Source organism: Sipha flava, unplaced genomic scaffold (assembly GCF_003268045.1).
Source record: "Sipha flava isolate LNK unplaced genomic scaffold, YSA_version1 2_pilon_pilon, whole genome shotgun sequence".
In the NCBI taxonomy this organism is placed as follows: domain Eukaryota; kingdom Metazoa; phylum Arthropoda; class Insecta; order Hemiptera; family Aphididae; genus Sipha; species Sipha flava.
Window position 1 is genome coordinate 2,128,121 of NW_020272972.1, and position 19,488 is coordinate 2,147,608.

Sequence of the window (19,488 nt, forward strand, 5' to 3'; positions counted from 1 at the left end):
TAAACAGTTTTTAGGGCAGATTAGGTAAGAAATTCTTTGAAAGGTCACCCATAACCTTCTCCCCAATATCAAATTTAAAAAATGTATTCTCAACATTTTAAAATAGTTTTACTAATGTTTATAAAAATATAATTAATTACAATAATAAATTAACGATGGTCAGCTGCGGTAGTATCGCCACGACATAACATGGTATAAAAAACTATAGTGCTTATAAAATGTGAATCACCACTATGTTCACGATAACCACCAAAAAAATAGTAAACACGATATAAGTACGACTATGTTTGTACACTAATGTATTTATTAATGACAAACACCCGACATTCGTCAACATTTAGTTACTACCAAAATTTTAAAATATTTAAGTATTAAATAGTAGTATACCAGTTTAGAAAAACTACCTATAAGGAGGGCTATAGGCTCTTCTTTTGGCTACGCCATTGCTATATTTTCACGGTTAAAGAGAAATTTAACTCAACAGCTAATAAAGATTACCGTACAAATACTCCAAAGCGTTATCGCAAAAATTTTAATAGGAGGAAGGGTATTGCACTGGCTTTGAAGATTCTGAGAGAAGCGTAACGTAAAAAAAAAAAAGGAAATGAAGGCGAGATTAAAAATGAATAATACAAATATTTTCGACGAAAATGATATCGATAAGATGATAATGGGTATAATTAGGTTATAATTATATAAATTAATATATATATATATATATATATATATATATATATATATAATTTTATAATAATAATAATCATTTATATAAATAAGTATATAATTTCTTATTTTGTGCGGTTAATATTATTTAATTCAAAAGGCAAAATAGTTTTCTCAGAAAATGTGGCATTGAATCAGAATTTCTTTCTCGAAGAGCCTTTACCGTAACATGAAACATACGGTATTATATATTATATTGATCGATTCAATATTAAATAAAAATTGTTTAACGATTAGAATTTAAGCCATTACGACTACGTCGCCGATAGTTTTATAATGTATTCTTTAAATACAATACTCTAATCGTATAAAATGGCTCACGTCACGTGTGTCATATGATTAATTTATAAGTAGCGCCTCACTCTATTAGTTATACTAAGTAATTATTAGTTATTAACTAAGTTATATTAGGTAATCTTAAATACTTCATTTAATATCATAAGTATGACTGACTAGATACTATATTAATTAACTAAAATAGTCTTAAAAATAGTTTAAATTATTGTTATTCGAAACTTCTAAAAAAAAATTAAACACGAGTTCTAAACAATACTAATTATTATTATGCATACCTAAAATATGGTATTAATCGTTTAAACAATAAAATAAATATATAGCTGAGTATAGAAGCTAGTATACAATATAATAATAAAAATAAAATAATATTCGCCACACAAGCGTATGACATATTATGTCAAAAATTACTCAGTTCTTATTATACTTTAAAGGCCACTTTAATCTCTACTTAAGTTTCTTAACATATAAAATATTTACTCACCATGGGTAACACGAATCCATCGTTATAGTCTGTGTGTTCTCCAATTAAATTTACTCGTCCGGGTCCAATGCCCAATTTATCAGGTTTTCCACTATCTGGGAAATGTTTCACAAAGAAATCGAATCCTCTTTCTAATAGCTCGTCTGTTGTTTCTGTTTTAATTATTGACATATTGAATCTAAAAAAAAAATATAATTTACATTTAATACAGAGGGATTTTTTATTCGATAAAATAACAAATGCAAGATACAATTATATTAACATTTGAAAACTAACCAAATGTAAGTAATAAGTAACAAACCAAATGTACACCATGTAATATACAAAAACAAATATTAAGATTAATTATTTCGTTGGTTGATGGTTGGTTGGGTGCACTGGGAACGGATGAACTATAATTGACAAACTCCTAAACTGTCTTTTTTATAATTTTTATTGATATAATATATTAGCTTCGACAAATGATACTTTATAATTTGATAATAGAAAATAATATTTTATGAAAATATTTCTTAATTAAATTACTTAAATCAATAGATCAATTAAATCACATTGTTTTCAAAAATAAATCGTAATTTAAATTTAAAGCATGTTCACTTGTACTTGTCTACATAACAGTAACTAACCATTTATCATTTCTATAACAGACAATTGAAATTTTTTTACTGAATAAAATATTTTGATATACGTCATAAGTCGCTATTTGTGGTCTTAATTTATTACCCTGACGTAGCTGAGATTCACATGACGCATTAATATTTTATGTTCTTCCTTATATAAACATAATAATAATATGACCTAAGTTATTTTCAAATTTAAATTTAAGAAAATCATCTAAATATTGTTTAAAATTAAGATATTTAACAACTATAATTTTGTTCAGTACATTCGTTTTAACCGAATAAGTAATGTTGTATATTTTAATAATAATAAAATTATCGCATAATTCTTGTAATTCAATGTACAACATTACAACGGGTAAACATTTTACGAAAAAAAACTATGAAAATTTATTATTTTTTTCTATTTCTACTACGCTTTGTGAACATCAACTTCTGTAAGTACATACCTAAATCGTGTAATTTAGACGATACTTATGATATTAATAAAGAACTTATATTATAACTATAAAGTATAAACTTCCAAGCGTATATAAATTGCTTATAAATAGGGTACTTCAACCCTTTAATTAATTGGAGACTTAAAATATATTTTACGTATTTATCGTAACATAAATACAATGACGTCAAACCCAATATTGAGGTAAAGAATCGGTGAGATCCATAACGCAAAATCGCTATTTTAAAACTAATTGTATTGGGTTTCATTAAAAAAATATTGTTCCTAAAGTTTAATGAATATTTATTAGGAACATAACACATACGATAATATATAGTAACAACAAAGCTACAACAGAACTACAGTAATATAGGAATGGAACCTTTTTCAGATGTATTTCTTATATTTTTATAAGCTTGGCACTACAACTGGATTAATAAACGAATAAAAGAAAACAAATTATAAACACAGACCAATTGTTTACAACCAGAATAGAATATATTTATTCCCATAAAAATCGTTATTTCAAGCTCAGGTGGCATTTTTTTAATGAACACCGATTACCAATAACTAATGGCGTAGCCAGGATTTTTAAATGAGAGGAGCTAAACTCTTTCACGGGCAGGTTAGATAAGAAATCTTTGAGATTTCACCTATAACCTCCACCACCACCACCAAATTTAAAAAAGTATTTTCAGCATTTTAAAATAATTTTAACAATATTTATTTAAATATAAAAAATTGACGGTTGTCAACTGCGATAGCATCGCCACGACATAACATGGTATATAAACTATAGTGATAATACAATTTAAGTGTTAAACGAGAGTTGCCATAACGTTCACGATAATCACCAAAATGATAGTAGTAATCACGGTAAAGTCTTACGCTTATGTATTTACCAATGACCAACACCCGTTATTCGTCAAAATTTAGTTAATACTAAAGTTTTAAAATATTTACATATCAAATAATAATATACTAGTTTAGTACATATACATAAAAAAGACTCATAGGGGGTATAGCCCCCTTAGCCATCCTAACTACGTCACTGCCTATAACTATATTTTAAATATTTTTAATTATTTCACTTTGAATTAAAGGGAAAATTAATTCCCGTTGCAAGCGTTATTAATTAATTTATTAAACACTAACAAAATAACATCTCGATATATTAATATATCTAAATCGTATATTTTTATCAGCAATTTCTAATCCACGAATAAAATGCTAAAAAGTTACAGGATGCAGGACATAATCAAAATTCCTGTACCTAATGACAGGCCGGCATGGCACGCGTTCACTGTGGTAAAATTTTAAGAATACTAAACACGATATTATTCATGTAACAAAGGAACAAATATGTAAATTGTGTGCAAAGCGGCTATTAGTTATCAGAGTTGTATACATACGAAACTGATCTCTACCTGAAATAATAAGGTACTTAAACAGTGACAACGTTAATGTTTTAATTAAAATTACAATTAGATATTCTGTAATAGAACTTTATATGGTAAAAAGTATATAATTTTGATGATAATTACATTTGCATTTTTTTCCGAAACGAATATAAATCATATGCGTGAACACAATATTTTTTTCAATGCAAAAAGTTTTAACTATCAGGAATTTTGCATAGGCCCACTAAAACTTGAAGTGACAGACATATTATTCATGTTATAGTTAACAACAATGACAACAAACTTTAAAATTATTTTCAAAAGTAAATAAAATAACTATCACGATAATGACTATCAATCGTACTATACAAACTATTGTTACCAGTAATAAGCAGTAGGTATATACATTATATTATACTGTTATGTAACTTATTTAATTTTAGAAACGAGTTAGGTAAGGTATTTTTGTGATTAAACTGAAAAACGATTAGGTAGAAACCTACCTACATTAGTGTTATACAGGTTAGAGCTGCCTACATACCTATTTAAATTTTTATTTAACAGAGGTTTAAAACTAAATTTAAATGGATAAAACGCCATTAATGCCTACAACTCACAATTTTCTGTTTGTTACATCATTTTGCTATAATATAAAATTATAATCACTATATTGTTTTAGAAAATATAAGATTAAAAATAACTGCAGAGCCGTTGATAACAAATTAATCATAACTATTATTGATATTATTTACCATAATCGAATTTAAAATTTTGAAAAACGTTTGACGTAGTCTTAATTGACTATAAATAATTAACATCATCAAATCATGTAAGATCACAGGAATCATATTTGTGGATTTAATGATAATCATATTTCCTTAATATTAAAAACTGAATGATCATAATTTGAAAAACCTACAAGCCCGGAAACATATATTCAAAAAAAAATCCAATGAATTCGATTTATATCAACCTACTACAGGAGTTGTTTCCAAATTGCTAAATTCCAATAATATAACCATCGTTTTATACTAACTATCCTATACTTCAATGTATAAACAATAATAGGTACCAATAATTACAGATGCCATCCCGCTGTACACAGGAGCGCCTAGCACACGTTGCTAAGTTTTATAAAAGATAAAAGGCCTAAACTACGAATCCACCGTCATACTAAATAGTATAGTAGGTGAGAATAATTAATTCAACAAAACCGTGTAAAAACTAACGTTTGTGTTTATATTTGTGTATACGAAAATAGAATGCAGAGGTGCCCCGATGTTACGTGATGTGAGACACAAATTCACATTTGAATAATTCAAAATAATATGTAAACACACATATATATATATAAATATATTTGTTAGGTATATGTGTATAAAATAACGTGAGCAGTGGGTGTATATTGTGGCGGTCCGGAGAGGAGGTAAAAACGACGAGACATAATTTCAATTCTACAACACGCTGTTGATTATTACTTATATATGTTACAAAACACGTTGAAATCAACGAGGCGACCGCTGTGTTCGCACAACGCTTTTTTTCATTTTTGAATAACGATTAAAAAAACCACGTTAGTCTCATAACCGACCACTACCTGTCCTCGACCGAGACACTCCTGTTGCCACCGGTACCGGAAGTCCAAAACCACGTACTAACCCCTATAAGTCGTCAAAACGGGAAATTCGTGAAAATAAGTTATGTTGTATGACGAACGATCGTAACGTACTGACTTACCGTGTGCAAGTAAACGACGATGACAACCGTTGCGGGTGGACGCGTACAAGACGAGACGCTGGAATTTCACGACGGCGGCAAAACGGATGCGAAAAAACTGTAGTGGAAAACGACGAAAAAAAGACAGGGGAGGAAAAAGAGAAATAACAGAACGGGAGAGAGTGAGGAAAAAGAGGAAAAAAACTTAAGGAAAAGGGACGTAAACAGTTGACAGATTTCGCAACGCGAACGGTCAACGGACGAACATGCCGGTCGCGCGGGCAAACCAGACTGAAAACTCCTCGGAAACCGTAGTGATACGATAAAACCGACGGGGAAAGAGTGAGAGAGAAAAAGAAAAAAGCGTACGCACACACGGTTTTATTAGACTGCCGGCCTGCGTGCGTTCCCCCCCACCCTATACTCGCGTACACGAACGTACACGTACTCACGTACGCACACACGCGCGCGCCGCACGGACGACTCTGGGCGCGCTCTCAACACACACACACGCACGCCACTGATAATGGTGAAACATAATTATCGGAGATACGACGACGCGTACACGATAATAATAATAATATATTATATATCCGTATGCGTCGTCCGTCGTCGCGCACAGTGTACGCTCACATAACAAAATTTTCGTTAAAATAATTATAACGTTAAACACGTTTTGTAATGCGTCACGATCGTGTAGGGAGGTGTTCTCTCGCACGCCGACGATAATCGTTAACGATGACCAGTAGAAAAATTGCCGATGACCATACGATTTCGCGACTACCCGTCCGGGTGTTGCCGTTGCGCGCGTTGCAAATTAATAATCGACATGGTCGTGGGGAGATTAGGTTACTCCGGTACATCGTTGAGATGTCACGTTTCCGGAATTACACGCGTAGTCGACGAACAATTTACCTCTTTCGGTGTAAAAGTACCCGTCCGCGGAAAAAGACGCGGTTTGTCGTACACAAATAATACACTTGGGCCGGTAAAACAATGCTACGGAACGAGTTACGACTCGGCCGAATATCACGAAAAATCAAAAACGAAAGAAAATAGCCACTGGATCCCCGCCGTAAATGATCGTGATGTCGTCATCCCCGCACCGTTACACAACGGAAAAAAACGTTCATCGCACTCGAGTAGGTTCATAATAATATATTTATTTGGAAAAGTGGGAAAAGTGCAAATTACAAATTTACAAAGCGTCATTCGACAGAGAAATTATCTTGAAACCTAATTGCACGTTTTCATACACATTGTCCACATTGTATGATTCTGACCGCTTTCGATATTCGACTTTCAACACTTCGGTATGCGGAACAAATAATTATACAGAAAATCCGACACAGTTGATGAGTTTATGCACTGGTGTAACGATTAGTACAGAAATAATAATAATAATAATAATATTACATACTCTAAAGACGATTATAACCTAACCGTATTTATTTTTCTTTGCGATTATTATTCTGATGTATACGTGCGTACGCGGGACACTTCTGGACACAGCAAAATCAGGAGGGATATACCAGTACGTATATGAGTATATTTATATTTTTTCGCGTTCCGAACAAGAAGCACTCGCAGCGCGCGTTCCCTTCTCACGCGGATCTGAAAACAGCAGCGACATGTGCGTGCGTACACGAATTTTTGGGGCACCGGACCGTTTGTTGATAATAAATTACAATATACGTATACGAGACCTTGCACGAGTTCACCGGAACTATGATGGTTGGTGGAGGAGACACGAAAAGTCGGGATCCCCTTCCTCTTGGGCAGAGATGAAATATCTCGCAATACGTACGCGGAATGCACCGACAACGGTTTCTCACGTATTCTGCACCGCACACGAGAATACGTCTACTACGCGCGCGCCTATTCGATTTTTCGTTTTCTTTATGTGATATGTAGTACCTACGTATATTATATTCAGTCCGGAGATTTGAACGGAATTTCGTTTAAAAGACAACGCACCACAAATAATCATGTGGATTTCCATCGATGTTCCATTATTATCATGAGTCACGGTCGTGGCGATGGCCGACCCTGCGGAAAGGGGGAATCGCTGCGGGCTCCTCAGTCGAATGTTTTTACAACAACGTTGAAATTGAAAACGCGGTGTATAATATACGCTACGTATGCAGCGGCATGTAGAGAAACTTTTAATTTGTACACAAGACCATTTTGGTAGGAACCTACATATACTTAAAAGTTATGTGTGGTAATTGGTCGAAGTAGTAAACGAGGTATACGAGAACAACACGCGACGACCGGCAACCTTTTCCTACGTGAAATATAATTAGAAAAATATCGTAAAAATAAATGACTTATTATTATTTAACTCTTATGTTTTGAAATGTCGTTCCTCCGTTGGGGTTCAAACCTTGAAAAAGAAGACCACGTGCTGGGTACAAAATAAAATAATAACTTTATTGTTTTTATACTTACTACTGCTATATAGACCACACTCGACTGTTTCCATACGCGAAAAGGTGTTTATTTTATTTTTTCAAAATAAAACAAGTGTATTATTGCACCAGTCAAAAACTTGCCTTTCCATAAGCACTATTATATTAACTATATACTAATTTAAATGCCTGTCATTGCTCGAGGAATGTTTTACTATTTTAGATGAAAACAATTACTATAAATTAAATTATTTCAATGTAATAAAAAAATATAAGTTGAAAAAAGTTCAAATTGTATTTACTATTTATATTTATTTCTATTTTTATATTTAATTATTTATACTTATTAATTTGCTATAATTTACTACAGTTAGTAATTATTGAAATCAACATATTAAACAAACAAAATTATTTCCTAAATAACCACAAAATGAAAAAATTTATACATCCCAGCCCAAAGCTCAAAACTGTTTCAACTCTTAAAAAATGTAAATAATAAATTTCCGATCATTTCTTAGTGATCCTATACATAGAAATAAGTACATTCCCTCAACATTTCAAATGAATCGGTATGGTTGGTCTGACTGCTTGCTGATCAGTAAGTTATTGAATGGTATTTGAACTATGTATTATACCTATATATATATTTAAATTGAATATAATATAATCAATCGCTAAGTATAAAGTTTTGTTTTTATACTTAAACTACAGTTTGTTGGCAATTATTATTTTATTAACAAACTTGTTTTCTAATGTAATGCGATTACTTTCGCGTTGCAGAACGATGTAATTGATTATTAACTAAAATAATATTTTATATAAATGTCTATACTTACGATGTTAGCTATAAGCAAATAAAGGTATTTTAATTATACACGTTTATACATATGAATAATTTTTTCTCATAAATATGAGTATTGGTTTTCGTCCGATCTCGTGAGGAGGTGTTCGAATGAGAAAGACATAGATTGAAAACGATTAGGAAGAAAACCGATCAATTTATCAAATGTAATATCAATATCAGCACATCAAATTGTTTTTGATTCGCTTCTACATTACTGGAGAGTCCTACAAGAACTGAGTCTACTGGCTAAGTCTACTATACTGAAAAATCGCGACTCGCTGGTTTTTATTTTTAGGCAATAAATGAACCTGTTTATTACACACGTTCACGTCGTAACAAAGAACACATATTATAGTATAATTGCTTATTACTCGCGACATAATAACGACACATACTCCATCGTCGATGTTTAGGATTTAAAAAAAAAACTGGATTATAATTTGTTTGTTCAATAATTTTTTTACTCGAACCCTCTAGATGTTCAATACTATCTTAATATCTTATCATTATTCTAATCGCCACAATGCCAGACCATTAACATTCATCACTTTTTGTATTATTGTATTACTATAAAAAGTGTGTTCTTCTTATATGCTTGGTTTTCAAAGATTATAAAACCTATTATTGAGTCATATTGCGGTGTAACATAGTGAGTAATCACGGTCGCCGACTGGTCCGCTTCAGTTAACTATGCACTCCTTCAGTAACTAAATTCATGGATGGTGACCCATCCCAGAATTTAGCGAAATATATATAAGAAAATCACCCGCGAACTGAGGCCATGTCAGTTTTCAACTACCTTCATACTCAGTATGCACTTGTATCTACTGCTACAAAAAAATTGTGTTTCTTACATACTACAATTTTTTTTAAGGAACTGTTGGCTATTGTTCATAATATATAGAAAATAAAAATATTTTTAACGATTCATAATAATATTTGTACTAAAAAATTAAAATAGGACAGAGGATAAAAAACATTTAATTCAGCCCATAAAATATGTATACAACAAAAATTATATAGATGGTATACCAATGTCAACTAGATAATGGATTACCACGTATCATATATAAGTATCATATGTACTCGTAGGTACAATTGTAAAAATAAACGAATTTCATTCGATATCTTGTGATTTCCTTCATGATATGACAGTAAAATATTCATCGATTTAAAACTTAATGATAATTTTATTTAAATGTAATTTTAATTAATCGTATATAGATTGCACATATAAATTTCCTAACAAGGCTGGATTATTGATATAATATGTTAAATGTTTTTTAATTGTACTGTTATCACTCACTTAATTTATGTACTTCACATGTATTTTGTAAATTGCCGTTTGGCGTAAATAAAAAAATAAAATAACATTAAAGGGTTATTACTTTTAGTGAGGCCCTTTCACCCAAAACAATTTCATTTTTTTATTCAGATTTTGTAATTTGTAATAAATATTAATTAAAATAAGTAAAGTATATTTGTATATTGTAGTATAGTCACAATTAATTATAAAACACTACTCTATACTTGTTAGCTAATGATTATAAAACCCATTGGACCCCATTCAAGATATGGCCCGGGTATATATCCCCCCCTTGATTCAACTCTGTTGCCTAACATAACCAATAAATCATCAGTGCAAAAAAATAATATCAGGTACCTATTCTGTGCGCCATGTTGTAGTTTAAAACATTATTGGAGATATATATATATATATAATTTAAAATTAATAATTAATAATAAAATAAGCTACCCCAAAATATAAATACACATTATAGTTACTAACATAAACGAATACTACCCAGGATTAGATAAATAAATATACGTGTATAAGTAATCGTCTAATGTATACATTTTATAATAATATATTCGTTATTATAATCATTATCGAATAAAATATAATACTCGTATTCTGTAATTTACGTTTGGCCCATTCAAATCTATAATTCGTATAACGCATTAATTTATAATGTAACCATTTATACCCATTATTATAAAAAGCTTTTTATAAATTATAATATAGAAAAAATTCAAATGTCAATAATTTATTATTTACTATTCAAAGGTGACTATTGAATGGTTTTTATGTATGTGGTATTTAGGTCTTAATGAAACCTAAATAGTAACCAAATTTAATCATAGTATTTAAATTCGTTTTACTTAGGTACATAATTGCAATCTTAAAATTGTATTAGTTCTTATTTACCTAACAGTATTATTATTTACCTTATTTACCTACCTAACAGTAGTGTTTGCTTTTAAGTGCGAATATAAATGTTGATAATTTTAACTAAATTTAAATGCATTATTTTTGAAAATAATGAGTTGTTTTCAGTTAAATCAAAAACATAGGGAGGGGTCATAAGTTTTTATACGCCATTAATTGTAAATATTTTTTGTTCTAAACATTCGTATAATGCATTTGACTTATAGAAGTGTAAAGCTGTATATTTAATACTTTTCATTTATACTTACAAATAACTTCATTAATAGCTTTATGTTATTTCAAATAATATTTACTAGTGATATATTGAACACCAGTATAACAGTATAACAATTATTGATTTAAGTTTTATTATCACATCATCATCGTCATTGTGTTTATAAACTAAATAAATTAAAAAACAAAACAAATTAATTAAAATATATGTGTTCTTGTTTTATTTTAATATAGCTAGCTAAATGTTTATTGTATTTATTTATTTTACTTGTCAACTAGTAAAAATGATTATGATAATAACATTGTACTATTACGAATTATGATATGGCGATTGACAATGATCGACAGACGCTGATTAAAAACAACCATTTTCATTTAGTGTATAATAATAATTTCCAGTTCCGCAATAAATTTATTAATATATGTTAATCACCTACTATGAATTTAAAAATTATGAAATGTTTATGGCATAAAATTAGGTTACCGTGCCAAAGGCAGATATGTTTGATCTCTGATGATTGTCTTTTAATATGAATTCTAATATTCAATAATATGTACTTCTGCATTTACTGTTTCTGACATAAACAATCGTGATTTACATGTTCTAAATACATACATATACATCATATAATACATAACATGATAATTTATATCATAATGGTTTTGTTTTAACATATTGATACATATTTTTATGAGCTTATTTGCTCATATTTCTGCATTTTTTTTTAGATTTTGAGCATTTTATCCTAAACGTAAAAATATAATTTCATGCATTTTTTTTAAATGTTAATATCCGGTTTATATTTATACAGACATTAAAGATAATTTAATAATATTTTTTAAAATTATTTAATCTATTTAATCTGGAACGTTTTCATGATTGAATAGCCCCGTTATTAGTAGTTTATATTTTATCTGTAAAATTATTAAATACTACTTATCAATTTTATTATTAAGCATTAGTTGAAATTATTTCAAAATTATTCAAATACATTTTCCGGTCATCAGTTAATTTATCAATTATCGGAAATTATAAGCAAATTATTGTAACATAAATCACACATGTACAGTAGAATAATTCACATACAAAAATAATTATTCATCAAATAATATGACTAGTCATGTACATATAAAAGATATGTTGTTTTTTTTTCATTTGGTTCCATGAAACATATCGAATTCATATATATTTCTGTGAACATTTATAAACAATACCTACTTATAATAATTATAAGTATAACATATAGAATACAATGTCTATACGTAATGGAGTTTCGTCAAAACGTTTCACCGTGTACCTACTTAAAACTGGCGTGTTGGTACTTCATACACTCTGATTTTTGGTTGCTACATTTACATATTGTTATAAATTAATATGATTGTCATTTGTCACAACCAGTTTTAAAACAATGTATATATGGGACTAAGATCGTACCTGGGGGGTTTTAGGGGTTTAAATCCTCCCCCTAACATTTTTTTGGGTTATATTATGTCAACTAATATGCAATAAACATTGTACGTTTTCGTCACATAAATAAATATAATATTCTTGTGTTTTTTGTAGTGTATTTGAATACTCAACGCATATTCTAACTGTAACCAACAATTTTCTAAATATTAGAAACTTTACCAATAATTACGGAACACCGAAAAACTTTTTAAACACAAAAAAAGAATAAAAAATAACTTAAGAAATGCAACCGGAGAAGACTAATTGACTAGCCTGGCATAACTCAGGATACATAGGAATATTGTTGTAGGTCCAAAAAAAAGTTATAATTCATTTTTCAAATTACAATCAAAGAAATATAGAGTTTTTTACATAAACCATTTTTCAAATTAAATGTATAGAATTAAGATTTATAATTTTAAAATGCAGTAATAAATATTTTTAGATGTCAATTTCATTAAAAAAATATTAGTACCTACTACAATATTATGAAATTGATAATGTATTAAATTATTACCTACTCCCATCACATTATGCATTGTAATAGAAATAATCGATTATAAATGTATTTGAAAAAAAACTTAATAGTCGAGCCATAATGTCCTCATGGTAAAGAAAATTAAAATAAAAAATAAACCTCCCCGAAATTAATTTTCAGTTACGGCCCTGTATGGGACCAATTATAATTGGTATCCGTGTAATGTTATAAATATGTACAGTGTATATTATACATACTATAAGATTTTTGGTCGAATGTAGAATAAATAAAATATTAGTTCACGCGTTAACAAAACATAAACAGGCTACAGGTGTTTGGAAACTAATTACGCGGTGCTTAATATGATATATTACAAAAATCGGGCAAACTATGTCGTGTATCTATTCAGCAATAATATATGTATATAGTGTATACAAATGCATACGTACAAGTGTATATACACGCCGTATACTGCAGCAGTGTATGTATATAATATCGTTTTACTTTGATTTTGCCATTAAATACATAATGTTTTATGCACGGATATAATATTAGAATTGTTAATTATTACACCGATGAAATAATACTCGTCCTCAGTATAGGTACCTATTATTATTGCGTGTACCGGTGCATATAATATTTTAGTACCACTCTGTGAGTATATGTACAGCTTAATACGTAAACAAATAAGAAATCTCTACGATTTCATCTAATATACATCGTATACATATAGTTATAGTTACTGTGAGGATATAAGGATATATATTTAATATTAGATATATCGTACGCTAACAGCGTTTGAGTTGTAAATTACCAATAATAATAACATAATAATTATATTATATATATACCACACACCATACGCACTAAACAAGGTTTTACACTCGACGACAACAGACGCGACAACTGTCATTAAATTTATTTTTCAGTTAAAAAAAATCTATTTGAATGGTATTTAATATTTATGTAAATAATATTTAGGCAATTTATAATAAATTTAATATTTTTTTAATATCATTCAATACAAGGCTTTTATTTTGTGAAACAAAAACATATAACCTACTTCTTCAAGAGATTGCCTTATAATTTAATCGGATTTCTATAGGTAACAAATACCAGTAAACGATAACGACAGCAAATATGTATATATATATACGTTTTATTGGCATACTAACACCTGCAGCTACTATACTATACTAAACGTATACGTTTGCACACAGATTTTTTTTCCCCCGGTTAATTTCCTCGTTATTTGAATATCATTAGTCACAAGGCACCACAATAATATTTCATCTCAAAGATGTTGTTAAACAAGCAATTCAATATTCGTATTTATTTATTTTATGTACAAGGTTACAAAAATATAATAAATATATAACATATGTGTGCAATATATACATACATATATAACATAGATTCGTTCTATAATATAATTATATTATATGCGATTATTTAAAACGTTATACCTCAGATAAAGTGAATCATATGACGTATTGTACTACGTATTTGTATATTTTTTGTGATTCTTGGTCTTGAAATTTTAAACAATTTTAACTAAAATATAGAAGGTGCGGATCTAGAAATGAAAAAAAAATGAGGCTATAGTAAAGTGAGTTACTGCCATAATTCGTTGCGTAAATCAATTTGTACGAAATCTTTCTCACATCTAATTTTTTAAATATTTTAAGTACCTACGTCCGATATGGTTCTACTTTATATCTAAGGGGGGGGGCTTCAACTCCATAACCTTCCCCCTTGTATCCGTTCCTGGAGTATAGTATTTACTTTTCTGCATCAGTGCTGTAGTTACGTGGAGCAATGCATATAAAACCCTGCACAAGTGTTTTTACTTAATACATTACATAGGCAAATAATAAAACAATAATAGTATTAAGTGTATATTCAATAAACACGTAATAGGTTACGATACTAACGTTATTGTAAACGTCTTCATTGACTTATCCAATTACAACAGGTTCCAGTGAACAAGTAAGTTGAAACTGTTAAACAGAATTTGCATTCTATTACAGCTTCAAACTGTCTCAACTCATTAGTTGATATTTGAATTAATTGTGAATAAGATATTTTCGATGAAATATACATAAATGATGTTGTAACAATATGGTCTTCGACCAAACAAGAATAATAAAAAGCTTAATTTTAATATTTGTATTAATTGTTTACACTATTTTATACTTTTTATTATTATTTCAATGCTAATAATCTAATTTAATATTTATATTCAAGTAAGGTATACTGGTTAAGTATGTATAGAAAATTTAAAATTATTAATTATCATTATTGGCTGTAATATTTTTTATTACCATCTTTATCGCACTCGTATATTAAATAGCTTTTTATTTAACTTTAGTAAATTATAATACTATATATGCTATAGTTGGATTGATATAATTAATTATTATTTATATTTTTAAATATTATTAAAAATTATAGGAATATGTATTAATAATAATAATAAATTAATAATATATATATAAACAAAACTTATAATCATTATAATTAACTCGAACTAAACCAAACTATTAAAATGTACTATCAAACTAAAATTATAACTCAACATTTTTTTTCTTTCACAAAAAGATTGTGGCTATAACATTTTTACTTACATTGGGTATATTATTATTTAGGTAATACACCTAAAAATATATAATAATTGATAATACGTATTAATTAAAATCGAATACAATTATTTATTATGATTCTTGCATTATAATTACTATAAAGTAGAGAAAATTAATTTTAGATATTGTTTGATTAAGTATTTTTCGCGTTCAAATTTCGAACTTACTTAAATGGTAAATAGTTCGGTTCAATTTAATTTCATTCGGAGTTCAAATTACGAACAATTCGACCCATCATTAATAATTTTATATAAATACATAGATTATATGAATATCTTATTTTATAAAGTTATGGCATAAGTAATCTACGGTATCCTATGAACATTTTTGGTTTAGGTATATAATATTGCTACAGTTATATTAATTATTAATTATAAAATACAATAATACAATATCAAGGACAATCAATATTGGTAAATATGTAATAATAATGTATAATAATAAAAATGGTAATAGATATTTGATAAAGTTTCATATTTATCAGAATAAATATTGAATTATATATTACTGATTATAACACATACCGTATCGATTTCAAGGAAACATACATTTATGTCATTTCATTTATACTAAGTATACGCATAAGCATATATGACATATACGTAAAAGCACAATCAAACTGCATTTTTTTACATTTTTAAATTTAATATTTGGTATAGCGATGAGAATATGACACGCTGTGTAGGTAGACCAGAGGTTTCCAACCAGAGTACCGCGAAATTATTTGAAATACATATTTATTTTTTTAAATGCCTTCATAATATAGCACTTTGAGTAATAAAACAGACTATACTCAATATCTATAGTATAAAACCTATTGTGTATAATTAATTAGGTATATACAATATAATTTAATGTATTAATTATATAATACATATAATTTTTACATAGTAATACTGCGATAATCAATATATTTTAATTTCTATACTGGTTCGATTGCTATCGATTTGATGTAAACTGTAATTTATAGTAGTCAAAGATAATAACGTGAATCATCTTACCGTATTCGTACATATTTACCGCATCCTATATGACTGTACCTATTGTCATAAACCGGTTCTCCAGTTTTTAGTGATCAGATAGTCAAGAGAACAAAATATTACTGAATTCTTTTTAAGTGTCTGAAAACCAGATATTTTATTATATTACGTAATCAGTATACCCCTTCTAATGACAATTATTTTCCTTAATAACAAGGTTTATGCATAAATCATCCATAATATATTGTAGGCGTCTACCAAATAGCGTTCTTGTTTTAGAATACGTGAAGGTCAAAAAATGATTGTAATAAATAGGGTTCGGGACTTATTGCATTTGCATTTTTTTTAATTATGACTGTAGAATAATCTGAGTAAAATATACATTTGTTTTAAGACAAAACGGATTGAAATATGAAAATTTGTATTTTGCCATTTTTGCAATTTAATAACAATTATTTAGAACATATTTATTCATTTTTATGTTTTAAGTGAAGTAAATTTCTTGTAATGTTAACTTTTTTTTTAGATTTTTTTATAATAACAAACTTATTTTCTTTGTGGGAAATGAAGATGAAAAAATTTAATTCGATCATATAAATTAATATCATAGTTTTAGACTTGTAGAGTTTTTGTTGTCTGAAAAAAACTAAACAAAAAAATTGTCTAAATTTAAAATTTACTAAGTCAAATTAAAAAATTATTTGGAATTGCTATTATAAAAAAATTCAGTTGAATATTTTTGCATAAATTTCGGTTTTTTTTTAAATATATTTATACATAGATATTTCCTAAAATTTGTTTGCAATAAGTCCCGAACCATAATAATAAACATCAAATTTTCATATTTGATCAGTTTACTTAGCTTAATAACATTTTAATAGACTTGAATTTTGTCCTATAACTATAAAGTATAAATCATTGGTTTTATAATAGACTAAATACTTGAATACTCAATATTTAAAAAGAAAATTTGAAGGAGGGGATGGTCGACTTTTTTCACTATCTAATTTACCGGGTTTGAGTTTGAACTTGTTTCCGACCAATAATTTAAAGACCTCACTTTTGAATGGAGCTCTGGAAAAATGACGCCCCTATCAGTTTTTCTAAGTTCTAATCAAGTTTTCTCTATGAATGAAACGTCGTTATGTATTGTCAATTTGAATAACAACGTTTTAAATTACATACATATGTACAATCAATAACCCTGAATTACATTTAATTTCAACAAAGGATATGTAATACAACTGAGAAATCAAGTATTCATCATTCACATTTTTATCACGAATAAAATTTACTAGAAATATTTTTTTTCTTTTTACAACAAACTTTCAAGAAAATGTAGTTCCAAATAACCAATCTTGAAATAATTCATACACCACTGGGAATCACCTTAATATAAGCTCAGATTAAATCTGTGTTAATGGTTTCCTGTGAAAATATAATTTTTCCATCGTTATCGTTATAAAAAAATTTTTTTCTAATATTAATTTTAATTAATAAATACATTTTTAAGAAAATATTATCCAAGACCTAGAAAAACATCAACCTTCCCAATTTTAAATATAAAAAACTTACAAAATGTATTTTACTCACTAGTCAATCCGTGGCTTACTTACGTACTACTTATAAGTATAAGTAGTAAGTACTATAGTAAGTACATATTAATGCTATTATGCTGAACCATTAAGTAATCAATGGCAAATTACGATTAGTACCCAAATAATAGCACAATTTACATTAGATACAGATTATTAATTGTCAATATCAAGTATATAATAGACTTGTAGAAAACTTCGCGATCAAACCAATTTAATTTTTCTGATGGTAAATTAAGTCTAGTGAACATAACCGCATGGTTATTTAAACATGTGTAGACACTACTTTTATCATTAATAGCTGAACCAGTTTCTACTTCTACTAAGAAGATAGATATCAAAATGTTAAAGTTGCCATATGTATCCTGTATGTTCACCATCTGCATACCATCTGACTATCGTGCGTTCAAAAAATTTCAAAAAACTTGAAATCCTTAGATTTTACTGCCATCGACACATTTCTTACAGTTTGATCATCTCGTTAAACAATAATATATGACGTAAGTCATATCACTTGTTGAACCACATTATTCAGTAAGTCGTAAGTTACATATTGGTCTACAGCCATAGTTTTTTACGTAAACTCAAATTTAACTTGGTAATTTAATCTATTATTATACAATAAGACATACTAATTACTATTATTCAAATAGGTCGTCATCGAGAGGAATAATGGTTCTTAATTAGTTACAAATTACAATCACATTGAAATCAAACTAAATTAAGATTGAAATGGTTAGTAAAATACAATGTTTTAAAAAAAAACTTTAAATAAAAACTGAGCATCAAAATAATTATTGGCCAACGTTAACGTTTTTGATATGTATACAATGAATCGGAAAGTTGAAAAATTCGAAATAGCTGACTAAAAGTGTAGAAATTTCAGTGGTAAATATTGTTTGGAAGAAATATAAAACTCTCAACTAAAAAGAACATCATAATAATATGTAATACGTAGGTACACTGTTG

General features: G+C 28.3%; 1 protein-coding gene across 3 annotated transcripts in view; it reads right to left on the reverse strand.

The window, feature by feature from the left end:
• The window catches only part of LOC112686116 (galactokinase-like), a 32,793-nt gene extending 15,770 nt beyond the window's left edge, over positions 1 to 17,023 (reverse strand). The window contains exons 1-2 of one of the 3 annotated variants that reach the window (XM_025558255.1): positions 16,946 to 17,023; positions 1,502 to 1,679 (exon numbers count right to left, since the gene is read on the reverse strand). In XM_025558255.1, the coding sequence (XP_025414040.1) occupies positions 1,502 to 1,672 (171 nt within the window). In that variant the 5' untranslated portion in view covers positions 1,673 to 1,679; positions 16,946 to 17,023. Of the gene's footprint in view, positions 1 to 1,501; positions 1,680 to 5,557; positions 5,579 to 5,697; positions 6,017 to 16,945 lie in introns of those variants that run through there. The other 2 variants (XM_025558256.1, XM_025558254.1) reach the window with 2 other exon arrangements.
• Positions 17,024 to 19,488: the final 2,465 nt, after the last annotated feature.